Source organism: Vanessa tameamea, chromosome 13 (genome assembly GCF_037043105.1).
Source record: "Vanessa tameamea isolate UH-Manoa-2023 chromosome 13, ilVanTame1 primary haplotype, whole genome shotgun sequence".
Lineage (NCBI taxonomy): Eukaryota > Metazoa > Arthropoda > Insecta > Lepidoptera > Nymphalidae > Vanessa > Vanessa tameamea.
In genome coordinates, this window is record NC_087321.1 from 394,413 (window position 1) to 420,012 (window position 25,600).

Genomic DNA, 25,600 nt, shown 5'->3' on the forward strand with positions numbered 1-25,600 from the left:
TAACAATTTAAGTTTGATAATTAAACATTGCCATACTGTTTTAGTAGTATCATTTCAAATTAGCAGACAATATATCAGTTTAAAGAGTTAGTAAATATTATGTACATTGCAATTACTATTAAATCAGTTCACAACCTTTGTATATAGAAAAATAAATTATAACGCATAAAACAGCTGGATGATATTAATCTTCTACGTATTTAATGATATTTTAGCTGACCAATGTTCTATATTTATATTTTAATAGCTATTCCGTTGAAGCTCAAAGTGATATAGAACATTTGCTATAATAATTACAACATGTAAAGGATACAGCCAAAAAATCGCATCTCGTAAGTCTTTATATATTTAACGAGAGATATATTGCGTTCTTACATAATAAAACTACAGTACGTTTTCGGAAATTTTAATACCGTTGCGTGATTACACGACGTCTACAATAAAAAAAAAATATTTATATCTCAGTAATTAAAACTTTCAAACAGGGTTACCTTTTTGTAGCACGCAATGGCTTCCTTAATAAATTCCTTCTCAGCATCACCGATTGCGTGATGTTGGTCTGGTGTACTGGCTGTCAAAAGAGCACACACCGCACCTATTGAGAGTGCCAGCATAGCTTGAGCGTAAAATATAAGCTCCCAACCCAACTGAGCTTGAGACATTAGTCCCGATAAGGGTAGCGCCACGATTGTACCAAGCATAATACCTGACGAATATTGAGAAATTAAAAGATCATAACTTTAGTTAGTCGAATAGGTATTTGGTTAGTCTTGATAAATTAAATTATAGCGAACTGTTTTTTTTTATATTTTTTTAATTATAATTTCTTACATTTTTGATAAATGCAAATATCAAATAAAACTGAATTCAACTTATCTATTTTTACTGCATAATCATAACATAATCAGCCTGTAAATTTCCCACTGCTGGGCTAAGGCCTCCTCTCCCGTTGAGGAGAAGGTATGGAGCATATTCCACCACGCTGCTCCAATGCGGGTTGGTGGAATACACATGTGGCAGAATTTCGTTGAAATTAGACACATGCAGGTTTCCTCACGATGTTTTCCTTCACCGCCGAGCACGAGATGAATTATAAACACAAATTAAGCACATGAAAATTCAGTGGTGCCTGCCTGGGTTTGAACCCGAAATCATCGGTTAAGATGCACGCGTTCTAACCACTGGGCCATCTCGGCTCTACATACTCTTCTCTATTTTTACTTATCACTTTATATTTACGCAAAAATATTTAGTTTGTACTGTAAATTTTCTATTTAATGAATTTTCTAATTCTACTTATATACAATTTACCTCCTTGAACAAAACCGCCAAATAAACGTCTTTCGCTGGGTGGCAGCCAGTTCGAAATAAGTTGGTCATTAATAGGAGTTAGGCAAGCTTGAGTCATTCCCATTAAAAATTCAGCATTACAGACGGCAATCCATCCACCCTAGAAAGGGTATTCTTTATATAGAACCTTTCAATATATTATAATAATAAATTATTATAACTTTTAGTCTAACATTGCTAACTTTATTCAGATAAAATATTACAAAGTCCCTTGTGTATTTATTTGTAGTAACGCTCACTCGCTCACCCTTAAATTTAAAACACAACAATACTAAGAATTGCTTTTAGGCGGAAGTGGTGCCTGACTGACTGACTTGCGCAAAGCCTTGCCACTAATTAAAGCGGTAAACTCAAACTCAAATTCCTTTATTCAATATAGAAGCATTATACTTACTTATTGATAGTCAAATTAAACACTACCACCGGTTCGGAAAAGGAAATACCCTGACCTGAGAAGAACCGGCGAAAGAAACTCAGCGGGTTTTTTTTTTTTGTCAATCAAATTAAGTACATATATTGAATATGATTAGAAACAGCCAGGAGGCGATCGTTTCATTCCCAAGGTGTGCTATCAAACATAAACTCCCTAATTGTTTAGTACCCTTTCGCACACAAGCGTTCCTTAACAATTTTTTTTAATTTGGCAACAGAAGCATGTTTTGAACGCTTTCTGGGATCCTGTTGTAAAACCGTATACATTGCCCCACAAAAGAGTAACTGACTCTATGCAGTCGAGTAACAGGAGTAACAAGTTTGTGTTTGTTTCTTGTACCAATGCTATGAGAATCACATTTTCTCATAAATAAGGTAGTAGGTAGAGTGACCAACAATAATTATCCTTAAAAGAAAAGGAGGCGTTCTTCCATCAATCATACATTTACGCTATCAATTGAAAAGTAAGAAGAGGTATATAATATTATTTTCCCAGAGTAAAGTAAATTGAAAATACCTTATTAACAACTGTGGGCATTGCAGCAGCCAGACCACCGTTTATAAGTAGAATAGCGGTCAATATTGACTTGTCTCCAATTTGCTTCAAGTAAATTTCAGCGGGTACCAAGATGAAAGCATATCCGAAGAAAAAAGATGACAAAATTGCACCTTGTATTCGTCTATCCCAATTGTGAATCTGTTTGAAAAATTCCTAGCAATTAAATCAGCTGTTTGGAGAAGGAGTTCTTATTTACAAATCAAATTGTTTGCACACATTGTTTTTATTTTAAATTATAAACGAAGAAGTGAGAGCCTTAAGAGGCTATAAAGTTGGTATAATTAATTCAACCTTAAGTTAATTGTATTAAGGTATTTTATTCTTTACAAATTAAATTAAAAATACCGTGTTTTTACCTGAAATATAGTGTTGTTGCTTCGTGTGTAGTCTGTGATCGCAAGGATTGCAATTCCATTGCTACCTCTGATCAAACCCATTGATAGAGAACATATGATCATGTAAATCATTTGCAGATGCCGAACTCCGATCTTGAATTCTGAAAAGATTCAATTTTAAAAAGTTCCTCAAGTAATTTGTAAAAAGTTTGATTACCGACCATTTCTAGTAATATTAATGAATTTCATACAAATTATATTATTTCAAAAAATAATAATAATCGAAAATATAGTTTATTTTAAATATATACCATTTACTTAGTTATATACAAGGGCTACACAAAATTATACTTTGTTAAAAAACTTTCAATTATTGCCAATGAATTATTATTATTTTATTATTAAGGACAACTTACAAAACATACACCATTTATAGGTTTTAAAATAAAGGTAATTACATTTTCAGCTGAGTGTTGTTTCAATTAAAAGTTATCACGGCATGGAAAAGGGCGGTTTTATCTTATCTCAACTTTTTTTTACAATGATACACAAAAAGAGGAAAAAAATGACTAACAATAATAATACAAAATAAAAATGCAAATTACAAAAGACAAGACAATTACAAATTACCAACTCATTACTAAACAATAAAGAAATTTAAAAAAAGTGTAACTTTTTTTATAAGTAACAAAAATTTTATAACAACATTGCAACAACAGCCACACACTGTAATACAAAACGTAAACGACATAACATAAAGGTAATCGATATTGAAGAACATAGTGATCTTTATTTCATTTGAATTGTAAGCATTTTTTTCAGAATCTTATCTATCATTTTTCCGGGCAGATTTTTGAGAAAAGCCTCAGCAATACCAATTGCCTACCTCGTCTGCCTTTTAACATAAGTTTTTAATTTAAATAATCAATAAACTATGGGATTTTATTTTAGAGTCGACTAACCTAACCAGGGTTATTTATTTAAGGGAGTTTGTGCTAAAATTATTCCATAGGACTTACTCGCTCTTGTAATAACTCCGTCATGACTGTCTCCGTATTTGTGTCTTAAAAACTCCACGTCCATTGTGTTGTCAAACCATTTAGCACCATTCTATACAAATTTGTAAATAATTGTAACAGTTTTGACAAAAAAACTAAAAATCGCTCGTAGACAAAACACCTAATGAATCTTGTTATCGTTATCAATCAGTTTATTTACATTAATTCATTCTTGAATACATATTGTTAAGTAAATACGGTTTCTATCATCATGCAATATAATAATTTTATTCGATTTTAAATCTTATACCCTTGTGATAAGGCGCTTAGGAATGTTTACATGTCAATGTCTGAAATGATTAACTTCTAATCTATTTCTGCTACAGTATTGTGAGGATGTCAACATCATCTGAATGACGTTTGAGATATTTATCATGATAATGATTAAAATGTCTATATTTGAGTTAGTTGTACGTATCTTTAAATTAATTTTAATATAAAAAATCAACTTGCTTAAGCAGTACATTATTTTTAAATTAAAAAAGAATCGCCCTCAAAGAACATCAAGAAATAAAAAATAAAAAATCATTGGGTTACATTACATTTATAAAATTTTAAGAGTTCTCTCCATTTTTATGGGATCCCATCATCAGATCTCGACATGATAACCATTGAAACGAAAAAATATTTTTCAAAATTGTTCCCGATTTTTTGAGTAATGGAGTACATAGAATAAAAGCCGACGAATAATTTCCTCTTTTTTTTGAAGTCGGTTAAAAATTATATTACATTAAAATATTCACAACTAGCGACAAGCCCCGACTTCACACGTGTGCAACTTATTAATAACGAAAATTTAATATAAATATAATAAATAATAATAATAATAATAAAGTATTTATTATTCATAATCTTTTGACACCTTATACTCTGACATTACATGGTTCAATACATAGTTCTATTCCTTTAATAATAATAATATAATATAATATGTAGATGGTACAATGCTATACATTATTGAGTCAGAGTGAACGTCTGTGTCCGTGCTAGTATAAACTGTGTTACAGACACAGGCGCCTTCCTCTTGCAGTTCATTCACAATTCTCTGCACTATGTAAAGGTTTTAATAAGTATCAAAACTTAATTTACTATAGGTACTTATCACTAATTATAATTTATATTTGCATGAAATGGGTACGTATTGTGTGTGTGTGTGTGTATGTGAGTGTGTAAGTGTGTGAGTGTGTGTGTGAGTGTATGAGGTGTGTGTGAGAGTGCGTGTATGCATGTTTCTTATATTAGAAGATATTAATTAATATATTAAAGGAGCAATTTAAATTTGTTTATAGATGCGTTCGTAAGATTTTTTGCGAAGAGTTGTTCAGTCTCATCGTACGTTAACTTTTGGAGAAAGCTACTTATAACAGTTTTACATTTAAATTTAGGTAAGGAGTATATTTTGCAGATTTCATTAATTGCGTTATACAGGTGGCTGCTAAGACATGGGTAGCTTCTTCTCGCCATAGCAGTTTTGGTGGAGACAGGTGGGCATACAGGATCTTTACGTCGTTTATTTTGCTGTCGTAATCTTGGGTCGTAGGTCAAGGATGCATGTACACGTAAAGTGATGTTAAGTGCACAGAGCTGCCGGACAGTGAGTACAGATACGTCTTTATAAAGTTGGGTAGTCGGGTACCGATAAGGTTTGTGCAGCATGATTTTCAAGACAGCTCTTTGTGCTCTCTCAAGGCGAAGTAAATGCGTTTTAAGTGTACCACCCCAGACAGATATGCAATAGGTAAGAAGTGACTGGGCCAAGGCAAAGTATACGGTTTTCAACAGTTGGTCGGTAACTACTCTTCTTAGTCTTTTCATTGGAGACATCAGCTTGCGAACACGTGTAACTGTCACACTGATATGCTTTAGCCAACTTAATGTATTGTCGATATGCACCCCCAAATATTTAACACAAGAGCTTCTATGTATAGTAGGGCAGCTACAATTGGTCAGTGTAGGGTGACAATTATGGGCTTTAACGTCTGGAATACTAGGCAGTGAAGCAGAGTTCGCTGAGAAAGGGACATAGTGGGTTTTAGAGATATTTAACGTTAATAAATTCAGTGAAAGCCAATCCATCACGATGCCAAGAGCATTTTCAGCTGCGTGGTGAGCAGATTCCCATGTTTCTCCACTTATGAGAAGCGCAGTGTCATCTGCATATACGAGTATCCTACAGTTTGGGATTGACAGTTGGCACAGTCTATTTACAAATATAATAAATAGGGTGGGACCCAACACGCTGCCCTGTGGCACGCCAAATGTTAGATTCACATCGTCACTGATATAGTTGTCTACCTTAACTCGTTGGTTACGGTTTGTAAGATAATCACGAAAGATGTTTAGAGTGATATCTCTTATTCCCAAGCTTTCTAAACTACGCAGAAGGATGGGTATAGAGACCGTGTCGAAAGCTTTGGCTAAATCAAGAAATATCCCTATAGTTTTAGTCCTACAATCAAGATTTTTTACGATTTGGTTTGTTAGTTCAAGAACAGCGTCCTCTGTTGATACGCCTCTCCTAAACCCGTATTGATTTGGCGCAATTATGTTGTTACATTCGAGATAGCTGAGCAATCTTTTGTTCAGAACCTTCTCCATAATTTTAGATAGTGTAGTGAGGATAGATATAGGCCTATAGTTTTCGACACGGTCACCATCTCCACCCTTATGTACTGGTGTAACTAACGCCTTCTTAAAAGTGTCGGGGAAAATACCGTTGACGATACATAAGTTACAGATATGCGTTATTGCTGGAACAAGTACATGTCTGGCAGACCTAATAACTGAGGCTGGTATTCCATCGTGACCTACTGCACAATTATGTTTTAATTCTATGATTATATTTTCTATTTCTGAGAAATTCGTCTCAAGTAATACGAAAGAGTTACCTTGAGGATTAATTAGGCTATCGAATTCAAAGTTTGGGCAAATTACACGCTGACCCTGCGCAGCCTGCCTAGCAAGGTTCGCTCCTACGTTTGCAAAATACTTATTTATAGCATTAACAGAGGAAATTGGATCGCTGCACATATTAAGGAGTTCTCTTGACCTACCTATGGGAGAGGTGTTCTTGTAGGTGATAGTTTTTATAATGTCCCAGGTTGCTTTGGGGTTACCATTTGCCTTCAGGAGTTCTTTTTGGTCAAAATTGGATTTAATAGTCTTCAGTAAATTGTTGCAGTAATTTCGGTATCTAGAATATATTAGTTTAGTAGTGAGATCATTAGGATTTTCTCTTGCTTTTTTATGGAGTTGATCCCGATTTCGCACGCACCTCAAAAGGCCAGTGGTCATCCATGGTTTAATAGTCTGCTTCCTATTACCAACTTTTTTTAGCGTAGTGTGTTGATTTATTGCGTCTGATATAATGGAGATAAGTTGTTCCGCACTTTGATTGGGATCTGTGCTATTTAAAACACTTGAAAAATCAGAGTTTTCTAAGCAGCTAATAATACCTGGAAAGTTTAAATGTCGTATCATAGTTTTAGGTATTGTAACATTTAGAGGGTTTCGTTCAATGCAAAACAGGATAGGTGCATGATCAGTAAAATATGAGTCCAGAACCAAAGTTGTAGAGGGTTTATCTGTTTTTAATAGGACATGATCCAGGCAGTTTTCCATGCGAGTAGGGAGAGCGTGAGCAGGCAGTAGCCCGTGAAAAGCCATTGTATTTAAATATTCTTCAGAGTTAGGGTCATTATTTCCAGGTCGAATATTTATGTTTAAATCTCCAATCACACTTACAGTTGTTGTTGACGCCAAAGACTCTAAGATATTGTTTAAAGAGTTAAGGAATTTTTCTATATTTCTGACTGAGGGTGAACGGTATATTGCAACAATCGCTGTATCCAGACCTAGCCTCAAAATAAGACAGTTTGCATCCTGGAAAACTGGTTCCTCCAACCTATGAGTCACATCTGAACTTACGTAAACTACCACACCATCGTTTCGGTTGTTGAAAGAGGATTTAGCTGAGGTAAAAACAGTTAGAACAGGAATATCTGTGATTTTACTCAACCAGCACTCAGAGAGGATTACTATATCACACTTAATGTCCATGGAATGTATTAAGACATTGAGGCCATCAAAGTTGCGATTTAGGCTTCGGATGTTGACATGCAGTATATTCAAAGTTGGTTTCGTAGTGTTTATATGCTTCAAACATTCGTCTGGCAAACTCGCATGCGACCGTGAGATATTGAAAGATTCCACAGAATCAATAAATTTATTTAAGTTGTCCTTATCGAATTTGGAATATTGAACGTTAATGACCAGTTTGTCTCTGTGCTGCAGAGTATAATTTGTGTAAGTACTTTAGTGTAGAATTTAAGCTCTTCTATGTTTTGTCTATTTATAATAAGGTGTTTGGTGTGAATGTTTTGGGTGTGTAGCTGGAATTGTGTTGTGTTGTGTTTAATAACAAATTTTGTTTCATGCAAAAAAATTAATAAATTACGGTTAATTACTAAGTGAGCCATATCACATAACAGTATCATAAAACATATCATAAAAATAAGCAAAACGGCTTCTACAATCTTTGGATATAAATAACAAATAATTATTGAATATTGGCTAAGTATACTAGTTAGATGCACCATACAAGTTGCCCACCAACCAACAAGACCATTTAATGTAATACTAAACTTAAAATAATAATAAAGTTTACTTAATAAATTGTGTGAAATGACATTGAAGTAGTTTGTACAAGTTAGTCATTTTTTTTTAGCTAAGAGCTTGAGATTTATTGCGGAATCGATTCGAATTTGCGGCTCACCTTCAGCTTTACGCAGGAATACGGAACCTCGTGAAGTCCAGCAGTACATATACCCATTTTCTTTTGCAAACTGTCGAGCTGCATAGAATAGTTTCTGCGCGTTAGGTGTTAGGGTTTCAGATATAAACACAGGTTTCACAGGTCCGGGTATACTGAGGTGTACAGTATTTAATTTTTCTTCATTTGGTTTCTTCTTATTGTAAAACTTGACTCCCTGCATTATTTTGTCTTTTTTTAAGACACTGTTCAGCTCAACTATGATGGGTTTACTGCCTTCTTTGTGCGTTTGGATTCTGTATATGTCTTTTATATCACAGTCTTGTATATCTACCTTGACAACTTTCGACAGAGTTTTCACTATCAAACTAGCATCTTCCTTTGATTCAAATTTCCTGTTATCTCGCAGGCAGATCGGGACATTTCGTATTTCCAGACTAGCCGATCTACTTTTACGCTCGAGAACTTCAATCTTTTCTTCCAATTTCTGAATGATCTTCTTATCGTCTGCTCTGTCATCTTGCAGGTTTTGAAGTGTTTTAAGAATTAAATCATATTTATCTGACATAAATTGCAAACTTTCTTTAAGCTCTTCATTTTTCTGCTTGAGTTCGGAGAAACTTTGGTCTACCTTAGATGATAAGGATGAGATCAACCCTTTGAGTTCCTTGATATCATCATCGCCATGTCTACGTTTATATCTCACACTGACATTTTTGCTACCGCTTCTCTCGGATGCAGTATCAGATTCACATAAAATCTCAGGTGCACGTACCGTAGATCCGAGCTCAGGGGCAGTCGCGGGAACGGGTGACTTAGGCGGGGGGGAGCGCTGAACAGACATGTTGGATAGATGATTGATTCGGTGTAGAAGTACCAGGCGTCCAATACTTATAAAGAGGTTTCTCCGGTATGAGGTGCGTGGAGGTCACTACACTGGTCAAGGATCGAGGATCTAGTACATTTTTCCAATCCGCCAGCCCAACTTGACCCCTCTATATAATGACTCACTGATCTATGGCAGGCGGTGCAGATAACAACGCATACACTCGCAGGCGCAGCTCAGTTACTTGTTGTCTTGTCTGTTACTGTCCCGCTTGCGTTTTTGCTCCGAGTCTGGCGCAGCACCACCGTATTATGCGTTCCTAGTACTTTGTAAATTTTATGACAATTTTATTTATACCCAAAATTTATTTTATTTAAAAATATTTAAACACAACACGTCCTTTCGCTTTCGCGGTCCGAGGGGAAAGGGGAAGTATACTTCATAATGTATACTTCATAGCCTTCGGGAATAATATATCACCTTGTAAGAGTTCTACCAGTGATTTGTTTTTAGTATTGGATCATTATTTCCGAAAATTATCTCTTACATATAATGAAACAAATTTTACTTCTTTATAATATTGGTTAAGATACCCAATAAGTTGCCTTTGGAGTGTTCGTTAGTCAAAGTAAGACGAAGGACTTAACTTTGTTTTTTGTTTCACCTTTGACCTTAAATAACCAAGTTTATTGAATTGTGACTTTATTTAATAAAAAATAACGCTAAAATCATTTTAAAATGAGTGGAAATATCTAGTAATATTAAAAAAAAAACAAATGAAATCAAATCAAATTATAATACTTTCTTCAATACAGTTACCTTCTTCAAGATACCCTGACCTGAGAAGAAGCGGCATAAGAAACTTTTTTTTGAACAAGACAGAAATACCTCAGTTTTTTTTCCAATATTCCTTTCCATTTAAATCTAAAACCTAAGATTACATAAGCTTTGTTCGTGATAATATAAAAATAATAAACTACATTTCTATCATGATTAAGTATTCCAAGATCATTTCACCATGTCATATCCATGAGTTATAATTGACAGCGTATGTATAAGAGTTAGTATGAGAGCTCCTGTATCTAAATTTTTTTTATGCTATAGGTCACCTTATGGTAGGTGGTCACCACCGCCCAAAGACAAGAGCGTACTCATTCCTACATTCCTAAAAGGCCCGCAACGCACCTGCAAACCCCCCGGTGTTGCAGATGTCCATGGGCGGTGGTAATCACTTTCCATCAGGTGAGCCTCCTGCTCGTCACTACATCACCAGTGTGCCACTAACTTTGCGAACTAAGATGTTATGTCCCTAGTGTAGTGTAGTGAGAACAAGTTCTTAAGCTGGCTCTCTGACCCTTTAAACCGGAACTCAAAAATACTGGTCACTGCGGTTTGGCGGTAGAATAATGAGTGAGTGGTACCTACACATAAGGGCTTGCACAAAGAATTACCACCATGTAAAGAAAACCGGCTACATGCTATGTTAATAGAATTTTATAAAGAAAAAAGAATTTTATATCGTCATCGCAACGGGCAAGAAAGGAGTTACTAAGGACGTTACTAGAAAGAGATAAAGTATGCATAAAGGCCAACGAAGGGTCGAACACGTGCAGATTTTATTACGACGTTTTCTTCAACCGCGAGGCACGCCATGAATTATAAACACAAATTAAACCTATATTTGGTAAAGGTTTACGTATGCTATTCTATAACTATAGCTGTGCAGCCTAAATGCCGTCTAGCGATGTAACCGTTGCAGGTTCAGGCTCAATATGAATTTTTGGTATTCTTTTAAATAGCCTTTTTTTATTTTCAGCGGTTATCAAACTTTATTACTTACTAAAATGACACAGATACAGTTGTATTTACATTTATAATACAAGTATTCGGTCGTTCTTAAGGTTTCGTACCCGAAGGTTAAAACGGACCCCTTTACTAAGACTCGTCTGTATCTCAAGAACCGTGATAGACACTTAAAATATTTACAGATGATGTATGTCTGTTGCCACCATAACAACAAATACTGAAAAACAGAATAAAATTATTGTGTAAGGCATACAACAGACACGATTCTAGCCGTTTTTATATGGTACGGAATCCTTCGTGCGTGAGTCCTACTGGCACTTGGCCGGTTTTTTAATATGTTATCTAAACTGTTCCACATTATAATATTAATACGAAAAATATAAATTTGATTGTTTGTTCTGGTTCCATTTGTACGCAAATTCAAAGTCGAAGGTGTAGCATAGGACATAATATTACCCTACTATATTGTTTACACGCAGCTATTATTTCTCAAAAGCCTTAGAAATATTATAAAAGTAATAGTTAGTAACTTAATATTGATTTTTTAATACATATATTTCAGCTGTTTCATTACAAATATATTTATAGGATTAATAAAAATTTATAATGATTTTACATATTTTATACTACATAATTTCCCGTTTTCTTTTTTCCCGAAGGAAATCTTCGAATAATATTTATCCTCTGGAAGAAACGGTTATTGTGGTGTAATATTGCGTTCATTATTTTTTTAAACTGGACCCTTTAGCATAATAACGCTAATTTAAAATTTAATAAACTAATTTTAAATTAACATTAATCATTTAATTTACTTTTTTTCCTGGATATAGGATTGCAGAGCGGAGATGTTTTTTTACGTCACAAATTAAAAAAGATGTTTCAAATTACTTTTATTTACATGCTTATTATATTATTAAAATAAATCGTATTTCTAAATAGTCTTGTCAATTCAGTTAAATTATTTGCAGTCATTTTTCTTCTTTACAGTCTTTTTCATCCTTGACAGGTGCTAAAGCTGGCATCATCTCCTCTGTAAGAAAAAATAATGTTATTTAATTACCCACTAAAGGGTCCTTGATAAAATGATTGGAACATAAAACATACTGCATTTTTGGATTTTAATTTACGAACAAAATTGATTTTTGATTAGATTTCTCATGTTATTTCAAATTAGTTGTAATTGGTTTCATTGGTTTTGTTTACGTGTTGGTTGAAATTCTGACATATATGAGCCGGTGTGACTACAGCCTCAAGGGATAAATCTTAACTCCCAAGGTTGGTGGGGCATTGGCAATGTAAGGAACGATTAATATTTCTCAAAATGCCAATATGTCTATGGGTGGCAGTGTAACAGGCAAACAAGCATAACAGAATAAGGTTAGTGGGAAGGAGGCTATTAAACAGCGCTAGGACATTCAATGTTCTATTACAAACTCGATTGTAGGTCGATTCAACAATTTCAGACCTGGATGAACTTGATTGTATCTCACAAGTTTAGACTTTGAAGCTATTAAGGTCTATCCTTCATTTCCAAGGTCATTAGTTCGTTTCATTATAATATTTTCTATCAATAAAGAAAACCGAAACTCTGATTCACCTATATCAGCTTTCCTCTTGTCCAGATAGTCAGGGTCATCCCACTCCTGCCGCTCTGAACTCCCAAACAATACGAAGCCAGTATTGGAAATAATGGTCACCATGGCTGTCACGATGAATACAATGCGCCAACGACTTACGTCTGTCTGTATAAAATATCAACATAATTACGAAGTTATTTCTTTTGGAAATGATTAATTTATTTATAATTATAATTTCTGAAATTTAATTTTAAGAAACATCAGTCGTCTCTTGGATTTTTAACTACTAACAAGTTTAATCATCAATAATAAATATAAGTCTAAACATTTGTCTTGAAATACAAGGAATTCTTACTGGATCATTTCGTAGAATCAAACTTGTGACGATAGGCGTAGTGATACTCCCAAAATTAGCCACGAAGTTCGTTATAGAGAGCATAACCCCACCATAGTTGGGCGATAGGTCCAAATGGGCCATCTGAGAAATGAGAAACACATATTAATTTTGCTCATAAGTCGTTGGAAAGAATTAACATGTTATATAATATACTAGCTGTTGCCCGCGGCTTTGCTCGCGTGGAAGTTGAATATATTTACGGATTAATTTAGAATATTACGTTAATTTAAGACCTCCTTCGTCTACCACATTGGTGTGTATTTCTCCCTTTAGGGTAGATTGTCCAGACGCTTAAACGTATCCACTCATTTTTAATCAGTATCCCAAAAAATAGATTAATGCTTCTAACTTAAAAAATGACGGACTTCCATACAAACCTTCAACCCCAATTTCACCCCCTTAGGGGTAGAATTTCCAAATTATTGCATACAAGTAATTTAAATTGCAATAGCAATAGTACCTTTTCCTATAACATAAAATCCCTAAGTAAAGTTAAAGAACCCTAAATAAATTACTATGCATTTATTTTTGTTAAATATCTTGACAAACCATGAAACCCGCAGACCAGAATCCACTCAAAGTGAGAGCTACAACCAAAGTGACGATCGCTATATTCTTGTTATCTGGGCCGATAAACGACAGCACCAGCAGACCAACTGCCATACCAATGAATCCTAAAATAAGAAAAATATTAAAAACTTAGCATTTTTAAACTAATCCTAGAACGGTTGCTAATTTTATCATTGAACTGTACGAATATTAATCACTCAAATACTCAATGTTAGCCACATCATCTATCAAAGTCATATTCATATTAATGTGATTATGAATTTCTACTAATAGAAATATAATAGTTGATAATTTTTATATTATATGAAATATTGGTTGCAATTCTTTAAAACGTCACCATAGAGTTAACCACATTAACATTACCAACTTTAGGCAATTACAGAAGTATTGTCAACAAAGTGAGCTTACAATAAATAAGTCACCAATACTCCATGTGAAAATTCATTTTTGTCAATATTTTATAATCACAAGAAAGATAAAAAAAAAAGAACGGAATAAATTACCAATTGAATTGAAAAGCTTTCTGCAATTTATTAGTGACAAATATCCTTTGTTATATAATTTTTCACAGATAGATGTTGATACGAGGTTCCCAAACAACATGCCCATATACGGTAACGCTGATAAAGATGCACTCTGTTGATAATAAAATTTAAAAATTAGAGTTTTTTTAATCTATTTTTTAGAACACGAGAGATAAACACGTAGGAGGCATTTACCCTTCACTCGTGTACCACGTCGTTGCTCATATTAGTATTAAGATGCATAAACAATTCCAAAATAATGGAGTTCGTGTGTAATTAGATCGGATTAAATACGGGAATTAAATATATTGCTGTTTTTGAATAAATTATAAATGGAATTATAGTGAGGTGTAGAACCGATAGTTAAATTTGAGTATAGTGTTAATTTTGTTCTTGATGGTGTTGGTAAGAATCGTTAGGAAATCTGTACATAATTATTGAAAATTACGTCATATGTGTCGATCAGCAAGCATTGACGTAGTTAGTAATAGTCAACTGAACTACATCAGAAGAGATAAGATCTATCGGCACTGGGATATTTACGTTATAATTCTTAGAATGGAACAGTCTTTATAGTAAGAGTACTATAAAAAATGTTCCATTCTAAGAATTATTTTTTTGTACAGGTAGACAAACTGGCAAATGGGAATCCTGATGGTAGTTGCCCACCACCATCCATAGACATTGCTAATGCGCAACTAACTTTGGGAACTAAGATGGTACGACGTACCCTCGTACCTGTAGTTACCCTGGCTCACTAAGCGTTCAAACCGAAACTCAATAATACTAAATATTACTATTCGGCGGTTGAATATCAGTTGATGTTTTCCTTATTAACGCTTGGATAAAGATAATTTTATTATTTACTTACATTTTTCAACGATATCTGTAATCCCCTCTCCAAGTAAGTGGGCATATCGACGAAGAAGAGCACAAAACCGATGGCACCGCCAAAGTGGCTCAACATTATAGCCCATAAAGCCTTCGTTGTAAATATTTTCTTCCATGGCGTACTAAGAACCTATAAATATTTTACGATGATAGTTATAACTTTGAACATATATTTTTGTTAGAGAATTAGGAAATATTTTTAATACTAAAAAACTTCAAGAACAAGCTCTAAAATGATCCTCGTACACCAAATAATATATTGTCAAAGGAAAGAAAAATCAGAAATTTAATGTTTACCTTGGAATTAGCAACGTTCAACCCTCTCTCGATATATTCTCTTTCCTCGTTCGTCATCAGACGATGATCTCTTGGACTGTTGGCTGAGAAGAACGCCCATATTGCCGCAGTCACGAACATTATGCATGACACGGTGTAGAAAATAAGCTTCCAACCCATTTTCGTTTCTGCCAAAACACCTGATACTGGCATAGCTATTATAATGCCCATTTGTGTACCTAGAAAAATGCAAAGATTTTCATCAATCATTTTATCTTCTTAAGTATACGAGGATATTCCAAAAAACCAACAATTTTTATGGTTATGAACGTTTTAAGTTTCTTTTAACGATTATTTTTTAAAGAAACAATGGCCGATTTGATATAATGCTAATTTCATTCCATCCCATATACCCGTCCAATTAAAGCTTAAAGCTTATGCTAGGAGTGGGGGCGACCATAGCCCAAGGTGTGTGGATTGAACCTGCGACTATTTTATATTACTTCTAGGTGGTTGGTTGGTTTAATCCGTCATTGGTTATTGTGTTATTGACGCTGCAGTTTCAGTTATTATGATATCAGTTGTAACATGACAACCCTTAATTAACGCTTTCTGTGTGAGGGTTAAAGCTGCCATTGGAGTCACAATTCTCGGTTTCTAAAGATTTTACGCCCTACATACATATGTGTACCAACATAGTGAACCGCTCATTCAATATCTTATTTCTCGTATCGATATCAATATTGATAGCATTTAATCGTTATTTAGAACCTATTAACTTACGTTTCATTGAAAGATTACAGATTAAAGAAACATTTTTTTATTTGTATGATAAAAAATTTATTTTTCTTATTTGTCACAACTCTTTGTACGACTACATTGTTACTTGTGACAGCAATTTCCTTCTTATTTACTTAGTGATAGAACTTTTTGTAGGCTGGTGGTTTTGGGTAGGTACCCAGCAATAGTAAATATTTTGGTGTCCCAATATGAAGGGTGAGTGAGCCAGTTTAGTTACAGGCACACCTAACAACTTAATTCCCAAAGGGGGTGGTGCATTGGTAGTAATTATGAGCAATGACTAATATTTCCTTCAATACCAGTGTCTATGGATACTTATAAAGTTCTTCAAAATAGTTATTCATATTTGAATCAGCGACATTTGATTAAAATTCTTATTTTCATTCCAATAGGTAATATATTTGAAAAAGCGATTTCAACCAATCAATGCAAATCTTTGATAGAATTTGCCTTTTTATTCCATGGATCATTTAAATGCAATCTCTTAAGAATCTGCAATCGTAAGATGTCAAATTGCAAAGTTAATTCCATCAGAGTAAATTGCAACGGAATAATTGATTTTCGATCTGGTTGTACAAATAAACGCCAACAAAAGTTTATAATTAAAACTCAAATCGCAAATGATTTTGGAACCGTGGTCGAGTAAGTACCAAAGCTTCTTAAGGGGGTCGCAGCCCCCCATTGAACAATTCTAAACCTATATTTCTTTTCTACATATTCTAAAAGTAAAAATGGATTAGCCAAAGTTATTATCAACTTTACTTTAATTATACACTAAATATTTTCTGTAACTTTTTATTACATAATAAATTATTGTGGTTAAAGATCATTTATTTACTCATAGAAACATAGTTCTTTGTAATGAGATTTTGTTTTTAATAAATCCGGTAGGTGGACCGGCAAATGGGCTAACTGATGGTAAGTGGTCACCACACCAATAAGTCACCAACCTTTTGAGCTAAGATATGTCCCTTGTGCCTGCAGTTACACTGGCTGCGTTAGAATATCTGATAAGAACCTACACAGTCGAGCTTGCCCACTAAAGTATTGATCCTACCACCTACCACTAAGTATTGAAATTAGATAATAATTATTCTGAATCATAATCCTAACAATATACATAATTATGATATATAGCCTTAAAGAAAGGAGACATTATAAATACTAGATCTATTCCGTAATTATGTAAATACAACGCAGGCAAAACATTTTCTTACCGAGTGAAAAAACAACTGTTATTCAAATAAACCGCTCTAACGACAAAGACCACAAAGAATGAACACAGCTTATTAAAAAGAACTTACAAAAATTTACTAAAGAAGGCATAAATGAAAAAAGTTACACCACCGATTTTTATCTCGTCGAGGCCTTTTTACTTGATACTCTCGCATTGAAAAATATTTTTATGAAAATAATTATTTCGAAGAAAGATACGGTGTAAAAACATCGTTGATAAAACAAGTACACTTTAAATACACAGCCGAGACCTTTGTACGCTTGTGTCAATGTACAAAGGTCTCGGCTTTTTGTACATTTATTTAAAGATGAATACAGAGAAATATTCTTTATCACTATAAAGTTAGGATTACAAAGGGCTAAAAAAATGTCTACGTGTTTTGATAAGTAGCTAATAGTATTAAAATTGATCTATAGTAATATTATAAATAGGTAAAATATGATTGTTTGTACGTAGGAAGTAATCTCCAGAACGAACGCTTAAATTCTAACATTTTTCACAAGTCGAAAGCTTATTCCGGAATGCTATACCGTATATATATATATCATATCATTTTCTTTATTAGTAAATTGCAGCCATGCAAAACCAGTGCTAGGCACTAGTATGTATGTATGTATATTATTATCACTACATAGTATAAAACAAAGTCGCTTCCCGCTGTCTGTCTGTCCCTGTGTATGCTTAAATCTTTAAAACTACGCAACGGATTTTAATGCGGACTTTAATAGGTTGTGATTCAAGAGGAAGGTTTATATGTATAATTTATGCATAATATAGTAGAGAAACACCGATAATTTTAGAGGTTTCTAATGTGATGTGGTAAATAAAATAATTTTTTTGCGCTTACATTGCAAACGCTGGATAAACCCTACGAGATAGATCAAAATAATGTACACCTTAAATAGGTCCACAAAAAGTACGCGATGGTATATATCTATCTCTTAGGGATAACCCAAAATAACAATTTTTTATCATTTACTTTATACGAGACATAATGGCTTATTGACGACATGATTTTAAGCAATACAGCATTAATCCTCATTCAATTAAGTGCCTTAAATACATTGTGCATTCAATATAAATTAATACATCCCTTTATAGCATGTAATTTATATGGATATTTTCAAAGACATTACAGATTTAAAATGCAAGGACACAGCGGTTTGTATTTTCTAAACAAGCTGCGAACGTTGTGTATAAAGACATTCTAGTATATTTAGTATCAGGTTTACGGGTCACGGATATCACGGGTTCAATACCCGTGCGAAGCTGGAGCGGGTTGCTAGTACTTAATAAAGCAGAGTGACTTCTAAGTCTATAGCTGGTTCAAATTGTAGAATTTACATATGAAATCGGTGGTAGCTTAATATTAAATTTTTCTTATAAACTGATATATCAAATGTCTTAGGCTTCCTGAATACAAATATATTCTAATCAGTTACTTGTTGTTTATTTATTTTTAATTTGACTTAATAATCAAAGTCCTATTTACGTGGAAGCCATAAAAACAGTTTTCACGATCAAAATCAGTTATCGTGTCTAACGTAAAACAATAAATGTGATAAGGTTTAGGGAACCTAGATAGCCCACTGGAAAAAACATTTGGAACTTATCGTACTTAAATTCGGACAATCGTTTAGTTGCGAGTGAAAAAATTGTAAATCATGACTTGAAAGATTGGAGTAGTGAGCATTGGAGTAGCGTGATGAATGAATGAAATGAATGGTTTGAATTATTCTCCGAAACAGTAAACGAGGCTTTATCCCAACAATCAATCACTATTAACAAGGGAAAATACTTATTGAGCAACTTAATATAATTATAAGTACCTCCATACACTATGCCAGTATACGAAGTCCTTTCTTGTGCTGGCAGCCATTTGCCAAGCAGCGTGTGACTGGCAGGGAAAAGGCAAGCCTGTGTGAGACCCATCAGTACTCGACATGCGCATACTATTTGCCATCCGCCCTGAAATCCGAGTAAAGAAAAATATAACTAAAAACACAAATTTCCCTTTATTATAAAAGTTATTAATATATCGTAAAAGCTATTTATAGTTTGTATAGAAATTAAAGTAATTCGTGACAAAATTGTCATATATAAAATACATATCTTTCCGTGGACATGCAGGCTTTTCAAAAAAAAAAAATATCAATGCCACATTTTTGGAATTACTAACATTAGCTAGTGCTAGGAGTCGGGAAGACATTATCCCAAAATCAGAATCGAACCTGCGCTACGCGGCCCTTAAACCGCTGTGTGTAAATGTAACATGAAAAAATCTCATTGTTTTTGATAAGTCGGTCGGAAATCCTAACCTCGCTACACGTTTTTATATGTTTGGGTGAAATATATTTACTTTTTGGATATTGAAATGAAATTGAACTTCGAAATGTTTGTCATAATAAAATACTACTGTGATTGCTCATATTAACACTGTTACTGGTAGACACATGAATACGAATTATTAAGTGAATTAAAACTCCGCTTTATCCGAATTTTGAACCTTTGGACCATCTCGGCTAGATAATATTTATAAATGTAAAAATAAATCGCTCGGAGATTCGAGATGGCCCAGAGGTTAGAACACGTCATCTTAACTGGTAATTGCAGTTCTAAAACCAGGCAAGCAGCAATAAATAATAATGTGCTTAATTTGTGTTTATAATTTATTTCGTGTTCATTCACGAAGAAAAATATCGTGAGAAGAATGTGTCAAATTTGAATGAAATTCTCAAGTGCATGTTATGATCTTCTCTTCTGAGGTAGAGGAGGTATATACATGCTGTCCGTTTAGTTTTACCTTACTTACATAATGTACAAGTGTTGGCAGTAGAGCGCAAATGATAGCATTGGCTAACAAGGAAAATAGTAAGATAGGTTTTCCACCGTATCTCTTTGACAGGAGACCAGCTGGAATCTGCATCACAGTATAGCCCCAGAAAAATGAAGATAATATTAAACCCTGGATCTTCTTATCCCATTCATATACCTGAAAAAAAAACATAAACAATTTCGATGTTAAATTCATATTTTTTATCGAATGTTTCTTAACCAAATCAAATTCAGACAATGTTGTTCTCTGAAGTTTTGTTATAGTTATAATATAAGAGCTATATTCGGATATATTATTGTTACTAACAGTTATGTTAGGGTTATTCCGTTTCCCCGTATCCGTCATGGCAAGTACAGCTACCCCCAAGCTGCCGCGGGCAATGAATAACGCTATCATGTTGAGACACATACATAACATCTGAATGTGGCGGACTCCATATCCATAACCTGAAAACACGATTAGAGGAAATGTAAAATATCACAAACATTTCTAGTATAAGTTCGACCACAATCGCTTCGTAAAGGTTATCTATTAATGAGAAAACCATTGATACGCAATTTATACGGATATGAAAATAATAATGATAATAATTTCAGTATTGTTCTCATACAAAGAAATGATTTCATAATTTGTCAAAGACGTGAAATTATAATTTCAATGGTAATGTTTTAAATGCTCATCACATATAACACTATGTGTTGACTGTTGTATTTAAATGGTTCTAAGAGCTTATAGCCCAGAGAACTAAAACGTATACGTTACAAACTATAAAATATACGTTAGATACTATTTGTCCTCGCTATATATTATGAAATGGGAATTGATTCCAACGTAGAATACTTCAAAAGTAGCTCCAACCAGAATTTTTCTTTTTATCTGTATTTGTGTATTGCTGTTGGCCCTACTGGCCTTTACAGCGTCACCGAACGTTGGGGCGAGTGCTAAGACTCTGCCTTAAGGTGAACCCTTTTGGGCTCGAGAGTGACGTTCGTCCTGAGTCTGTCTCCTATGAGATCGCACCTCGGCTCAGAACGTAGTCGGTGGGGTCCAGAAAAATAATATATATATAAGCTATATTTTTCATCAAAGCAAATTTCAAATAGGGCAATCGAAAAAAAAAACCTCATTTATATCAGTTAATTTATTCGACATTACCAATTTAAAAAGATAAATTCTTTAAACTTCCTCTTTTTGTGTCAGCGGTAAAAAAAACTGATTCCATGCAACGTTTGCGCAAAAAAGAGGTCTCCCGCTGAAACAAACTAAGAAAGCAGCTACAGACCGTATATATCAAAAGAGCCGACAGGTACTGCAAGTACCGTGTGAGGTATAAGACTTAAAACTCATGTGTCAAGTAAACACGTATAAACTTGATTCTTAAAATAAAATAAAAAAATACGACGTAATTGAAGACTTTTAAGGAAGCATTTTAATTATTTTGTGGGTAATTATTATTAAAAATTAAAGGACATGGCGATAATACATAATTTCTATTGATATACGTAGATTTAAACGAAGATTCCTGGTCATTGATTCCAACCTTGACATGCTCTAACATCATAAGAAATTACTTGGTGGTAGGGCTTTGTGCAAGCCCGTCTGGGTAGGTACCACCCACTCATCAGATATTCTACCGCCAAATAATAGTACTCTGTATTGTTGTGTTCCGGTTAGAAGGGTGAGTGAGCCAGTGTAATCACAGGCACAAGGGACATAATATCTTAGTTCCCAGGGTTGGTGGCGCATAGGTGATGTAAGGAATGATTAATATTTCTTACGCCTTTGTCTATGGGCGGTGGTGACCACTACCATCAGGTGGCCCATATGCTCGTCCGCCAACCAATAACAGAAAAAAAAAAAAAAGCGTGGGAGATGAAATTCATCAACTCACGTCGAAACACGAGAAGTATATGCTTGTGCCTATTAGAACCACAGGGTGTTATTTTACTTCTCTCTACTGATATTAAGAATTACTCACATGTCAGTTAAGGTAGCTGTTAGCTCTTACAACGGGAAATAGATAAATAATCAGTGAAAATAAAGTAATGGAAAAAAAGAACCTCTAACTGGAAACAAAAACCAATCAAGAAGTTTTTTGCTTTGAGGGTTGAGGCTTTGACACTTCATGTGATGAAATTTTATACTAAACATATTATGAGTCAGTTCTCATAACATTCAAATGAGCAGGTGTTATTAAAAAGACAGTTACTCTTTCTGTCTGTCTGTTGCCCTTTAAGGTCAAACCACTGAACCAAAATTGATGAAATTTGGTATGAAAAATGTTAAAACTCCAAGGAAGGAGATAGGCTAGTTCTTTTATGTTAGCCGCGAGCGATAACTCGTTAGAGATAAGACGAATATGTCACAATGAATGTCAATAAAGTGATCAATACAGAGAACAAGCTGGTGAACTTGACATCAATCATTAAATCGTAATTGATACTAATATAATTAAACCCGTAAAAGATCTTTGTGTAGGCTACGTGTGAGCCTGTAATTCTACCGTCTATGAATTTGTTGGGCGTCTTCAATTTTCAACTATTTAGGTAGGTGGGTAGGTTGATGTGTTATTTGATGGTAAGTGGCCACCGCTCATAGACATTGGGGCCGTTTGAAACTTGCTACCAAACTTGGGGACTATATTTTATTGAGTACAGTGGATACAAATGCGATACCTGATGGTAAGGGGTCACCACTGTGCGTTGACATTATGTGTCGCTGAAATTTTAACCATTTATAAAATAATGAATGCACCAACAACTTTAGAAAAGGATATATTAGAGCCCTGTGCCTCTAGTTATACTGACTTATTCACCCTTCAAGCTGGAACACAACAATAAAAAGTATTTCTGATTGGCGTTAGAATATATGATGAGTAGGTTGTATCTACCCAAACGGGCTTTCACAAAGCCCTACCAAGTAAAGAAATCTAGGACTTTCAACGCTTGATTTCAAGTATTATTATTTCCAAACATATTTCATCAAAGATATAAATAGTGAGCATTAAAAAATGAAAATTTCAACCCAAATAAATGGAAAAATGAACAGTCAATGAGAGTAGTATTCGTAATTAAAAATAGCGTCAATACACCGCCAGCCATCGACTGGATATTATGTACTGCTTCTGAAAAACATACATACATATTCACTGTCTCAATCACCCTTCACTAAACTAAATGAGTGGGTTTCCATACACTGTAAATATTCTATAAGGCGCGAAACCAAAAATCTAAACACTCATTTTTATCATTTCCAGTAGAGCACAGAGAGTTCGATAAAGTTAGAAAAAATGGTGAGGTAATTTGTATATAAAGAATACTCACTTTTTTCAGTATCTTTCGAAGAAATCTTCATTTTGAAGAATATATTTAAATTTTTCTAATAAACATTTATTTTACTTTCTTTTTTGTTTTCTATGCCGATGCTTCTAACCGAATGGGACACGAGAACGCGACGATAAAATAAAGACTTACAATTTGTATGCAAATAAACAAATATTATAATAGATATGTAAATAGGAATATAATTCTTATAAGCTCCAGTAATAAGGTCCAATTTTCGAAAATTACTTTTCAGTTATCTTTGACGTAATACCGGTACATAGTTTAGACGAGTAATAATTCATATCTTAAAATAAATAGATGAACAAATATCAAGATTTGTTTTAGTATTAAAATGTCACCAGTAGACCTAACCATATATTATTCAATCTCACTAACATAAGTCTGGGATTTTTTTAAAAAGTGTTAATACAAAATTTAAACACCAGCATCGTGTGTCAAGTGCAGTTGAAATTTTGGTGTACTTAGAAGTTCTAGGCGAACAATCACATAGCACACACGGCTAACGACTGTGTTCGATTCTATTTGTAGATGTAGACGGTTATAAAATAAATGTAAATACACCTTAATAAACTAACAAGGGCAATAAAATCTATTCATTATACACTAAATTCCCCTTAAAATAAGTAGAGTGCTTTTTATCATATCAGATTTCTCAAATTGCTATATACAGGGTTATTGGTAATTAGACGTATTCCCGTTAGGAGGGGATAGGTATTGTCGTTCTTGCCTCTGAGGCTTACGTTGTTCAAAGCGTTCTTTTTAAGTTGCGCTAATTCTTTTTCTTAACTATTATTATTGTACTTTGAAATAGGTATGCATGCTGGCAAAGAAGCCATTTATAGCCACGATAAGTGATCAACGCTACCTGTAGACATTGTAAGAAACCTTTACCATTTCTTACATCATCACCTGGGAACTAAGATGTTATTCACTGGTGCCTGTAGTGACATCGGACAATTTAAACTTCAAACTTTGACGTATATTCGACAAGTTATAATCAATTTCCCACCTTTATTTGACTGGAATTGGTTTAATATTTAGTCTGAAACTGCTTTATCTGTTTTTTAATATCTCCTGCACTTAATATTCTAGATGAATACTATAATTAAATGACTCGCTTCGAACCTCACTCGTGAATTGGTAAAAATATCATTGTCATGTATCAATTTCTGACACTGCTGGATCATTTTCAGAAGTCAAATTTGAGTTTGTCCTTACATCTTTACTATCCTCGCGAATATCTTTAGTGTCCTTTTAATAAGCTGGTCATTGAAACACTAATGAACTATTGCGTTTGTCTAACCTGCTTTCAGGTCTGATGATCACGAGACCCTGGGTCATATCGGTAACTCAAAAGCAGCCTGGAGTGTAACCACACTGGAAAATAGGTGATTGTTGTGTGTATCTTACATTAGTTGCTTTTTTACAAACATAAATCCTTTTTTTTTAAATATATTGGAAATTTTATTTAAAAATTATCATAATTTATCGCTCATTGTACAATTACGTATTTAAAGTGATATGGTGAGTAGGATGTGTGTGTTTTCTATAAACACGGACTTCATTTTAATGTAAACATCATAATAAACGCATATTCATAGTTATATTGTATTTATTTACAAAGTTTAATTTACATTAAGTTTTGTGTACGGTGGAGCTATTCTGTCAGACAAACTCGATCGTAGAATGTCAAAAACGAATATAAGATATCCATTTCAATAATTATACAGTTGTGGCAAATGGGCTACCCGATGGAAAGTGGTCACCACTGCCTATTTACATTGGTACCATATGAAATTCTAACCATTTATTACGTAACCAATGCGCCACCAACTTAAGGAACGAATATATTATGTCCTATCAAACGGAAACACACCAGTACTAAGTATTGCTGATTGGCGGTAGAATCTGTGATGAGTGTGTGGTGATGGTACCTACGCAGTCGGGATTATACAAACCCCTTCCAGAGTAAATGAATTTCAACATTTCATCATTCTCTTATCAAGTTAT

At 34.0% G+C, this 25,600-nt stretch overlaps 2 protein-coding genes across 3 annotated transcripts in view; both read right to left on the minus strand.

Annotated features, from left to right (window-relative positions):
- The window catches only part of LOC113397838 (uncharacterized), a 614,853-nt gene that overhangs the window by 100,124 nt on the left and 489,129 nt on the right, over window positions 1-25,600 (minus strand). The gene's annotated exons all lie outside the window — the stretch shown is intronic.
- The window catches only part of LOC113397917 (putative inorganic phosphate cotransporter), a 188,356-nt gene continuing 165,466 nt past the window's right edge, over window positions 2,711-25,600 (minus strand). The window contains exons 2-13 of one of the 2 annotated variants that reach the window (XR_010309318.1): window positions 23,570-23,659; window positions 20,553-20,692; window positions 20,223-20,402; window positions 19,240-19,378; window positions 15,394-15,611; window positions 15,077-15,226; window positions 14,185-14,317; window positions 13,661-13,785; window positions 13,070-13,192; window positions 12,735-12,879; window positions 3,696-3,786; window positions 2,711-2,837 (exon numbers count right to left, since the gene is read on the minus strand). Coding sequence is in view for 1 of the 2 variants with exons in the window: in XM_064216785.1 (XP_064072855.1) it covers window positions 12,106-12,167; window positions 12,735-12,879; window positions 13,070-13,192; window positions 13,661-13,785; window positions 14,185-14,317; window positions 15,077-15,226; window positions 15,394-15,611; window positions 19,240-19,378; window positions 20,223-20,402; window positions 20,553-20,692; window positions 23,570-23,600 (1,446 nt within the window). In the remaining variant the exon portion in view is untranslated. Of the gene's footprint in view, window positions 2,838-3,695; window positions 3,787-12,030; window positions 12,168-12,734; window positions 12,880-13,069; window positions 13,193-13,660; window positions 13,786-14,184; window positions 14,318-15,076; window positions 15,227-15,393; window positions 15,612-19,239; window positions 19,379-20,222; window positions 20,403-20,552; window positions 20,693-23,569; window positions 23,660-25,600 lie in introns of those variants that run through there. The other variant, XM_064216785.1, reaches the window with a different exon arrangement.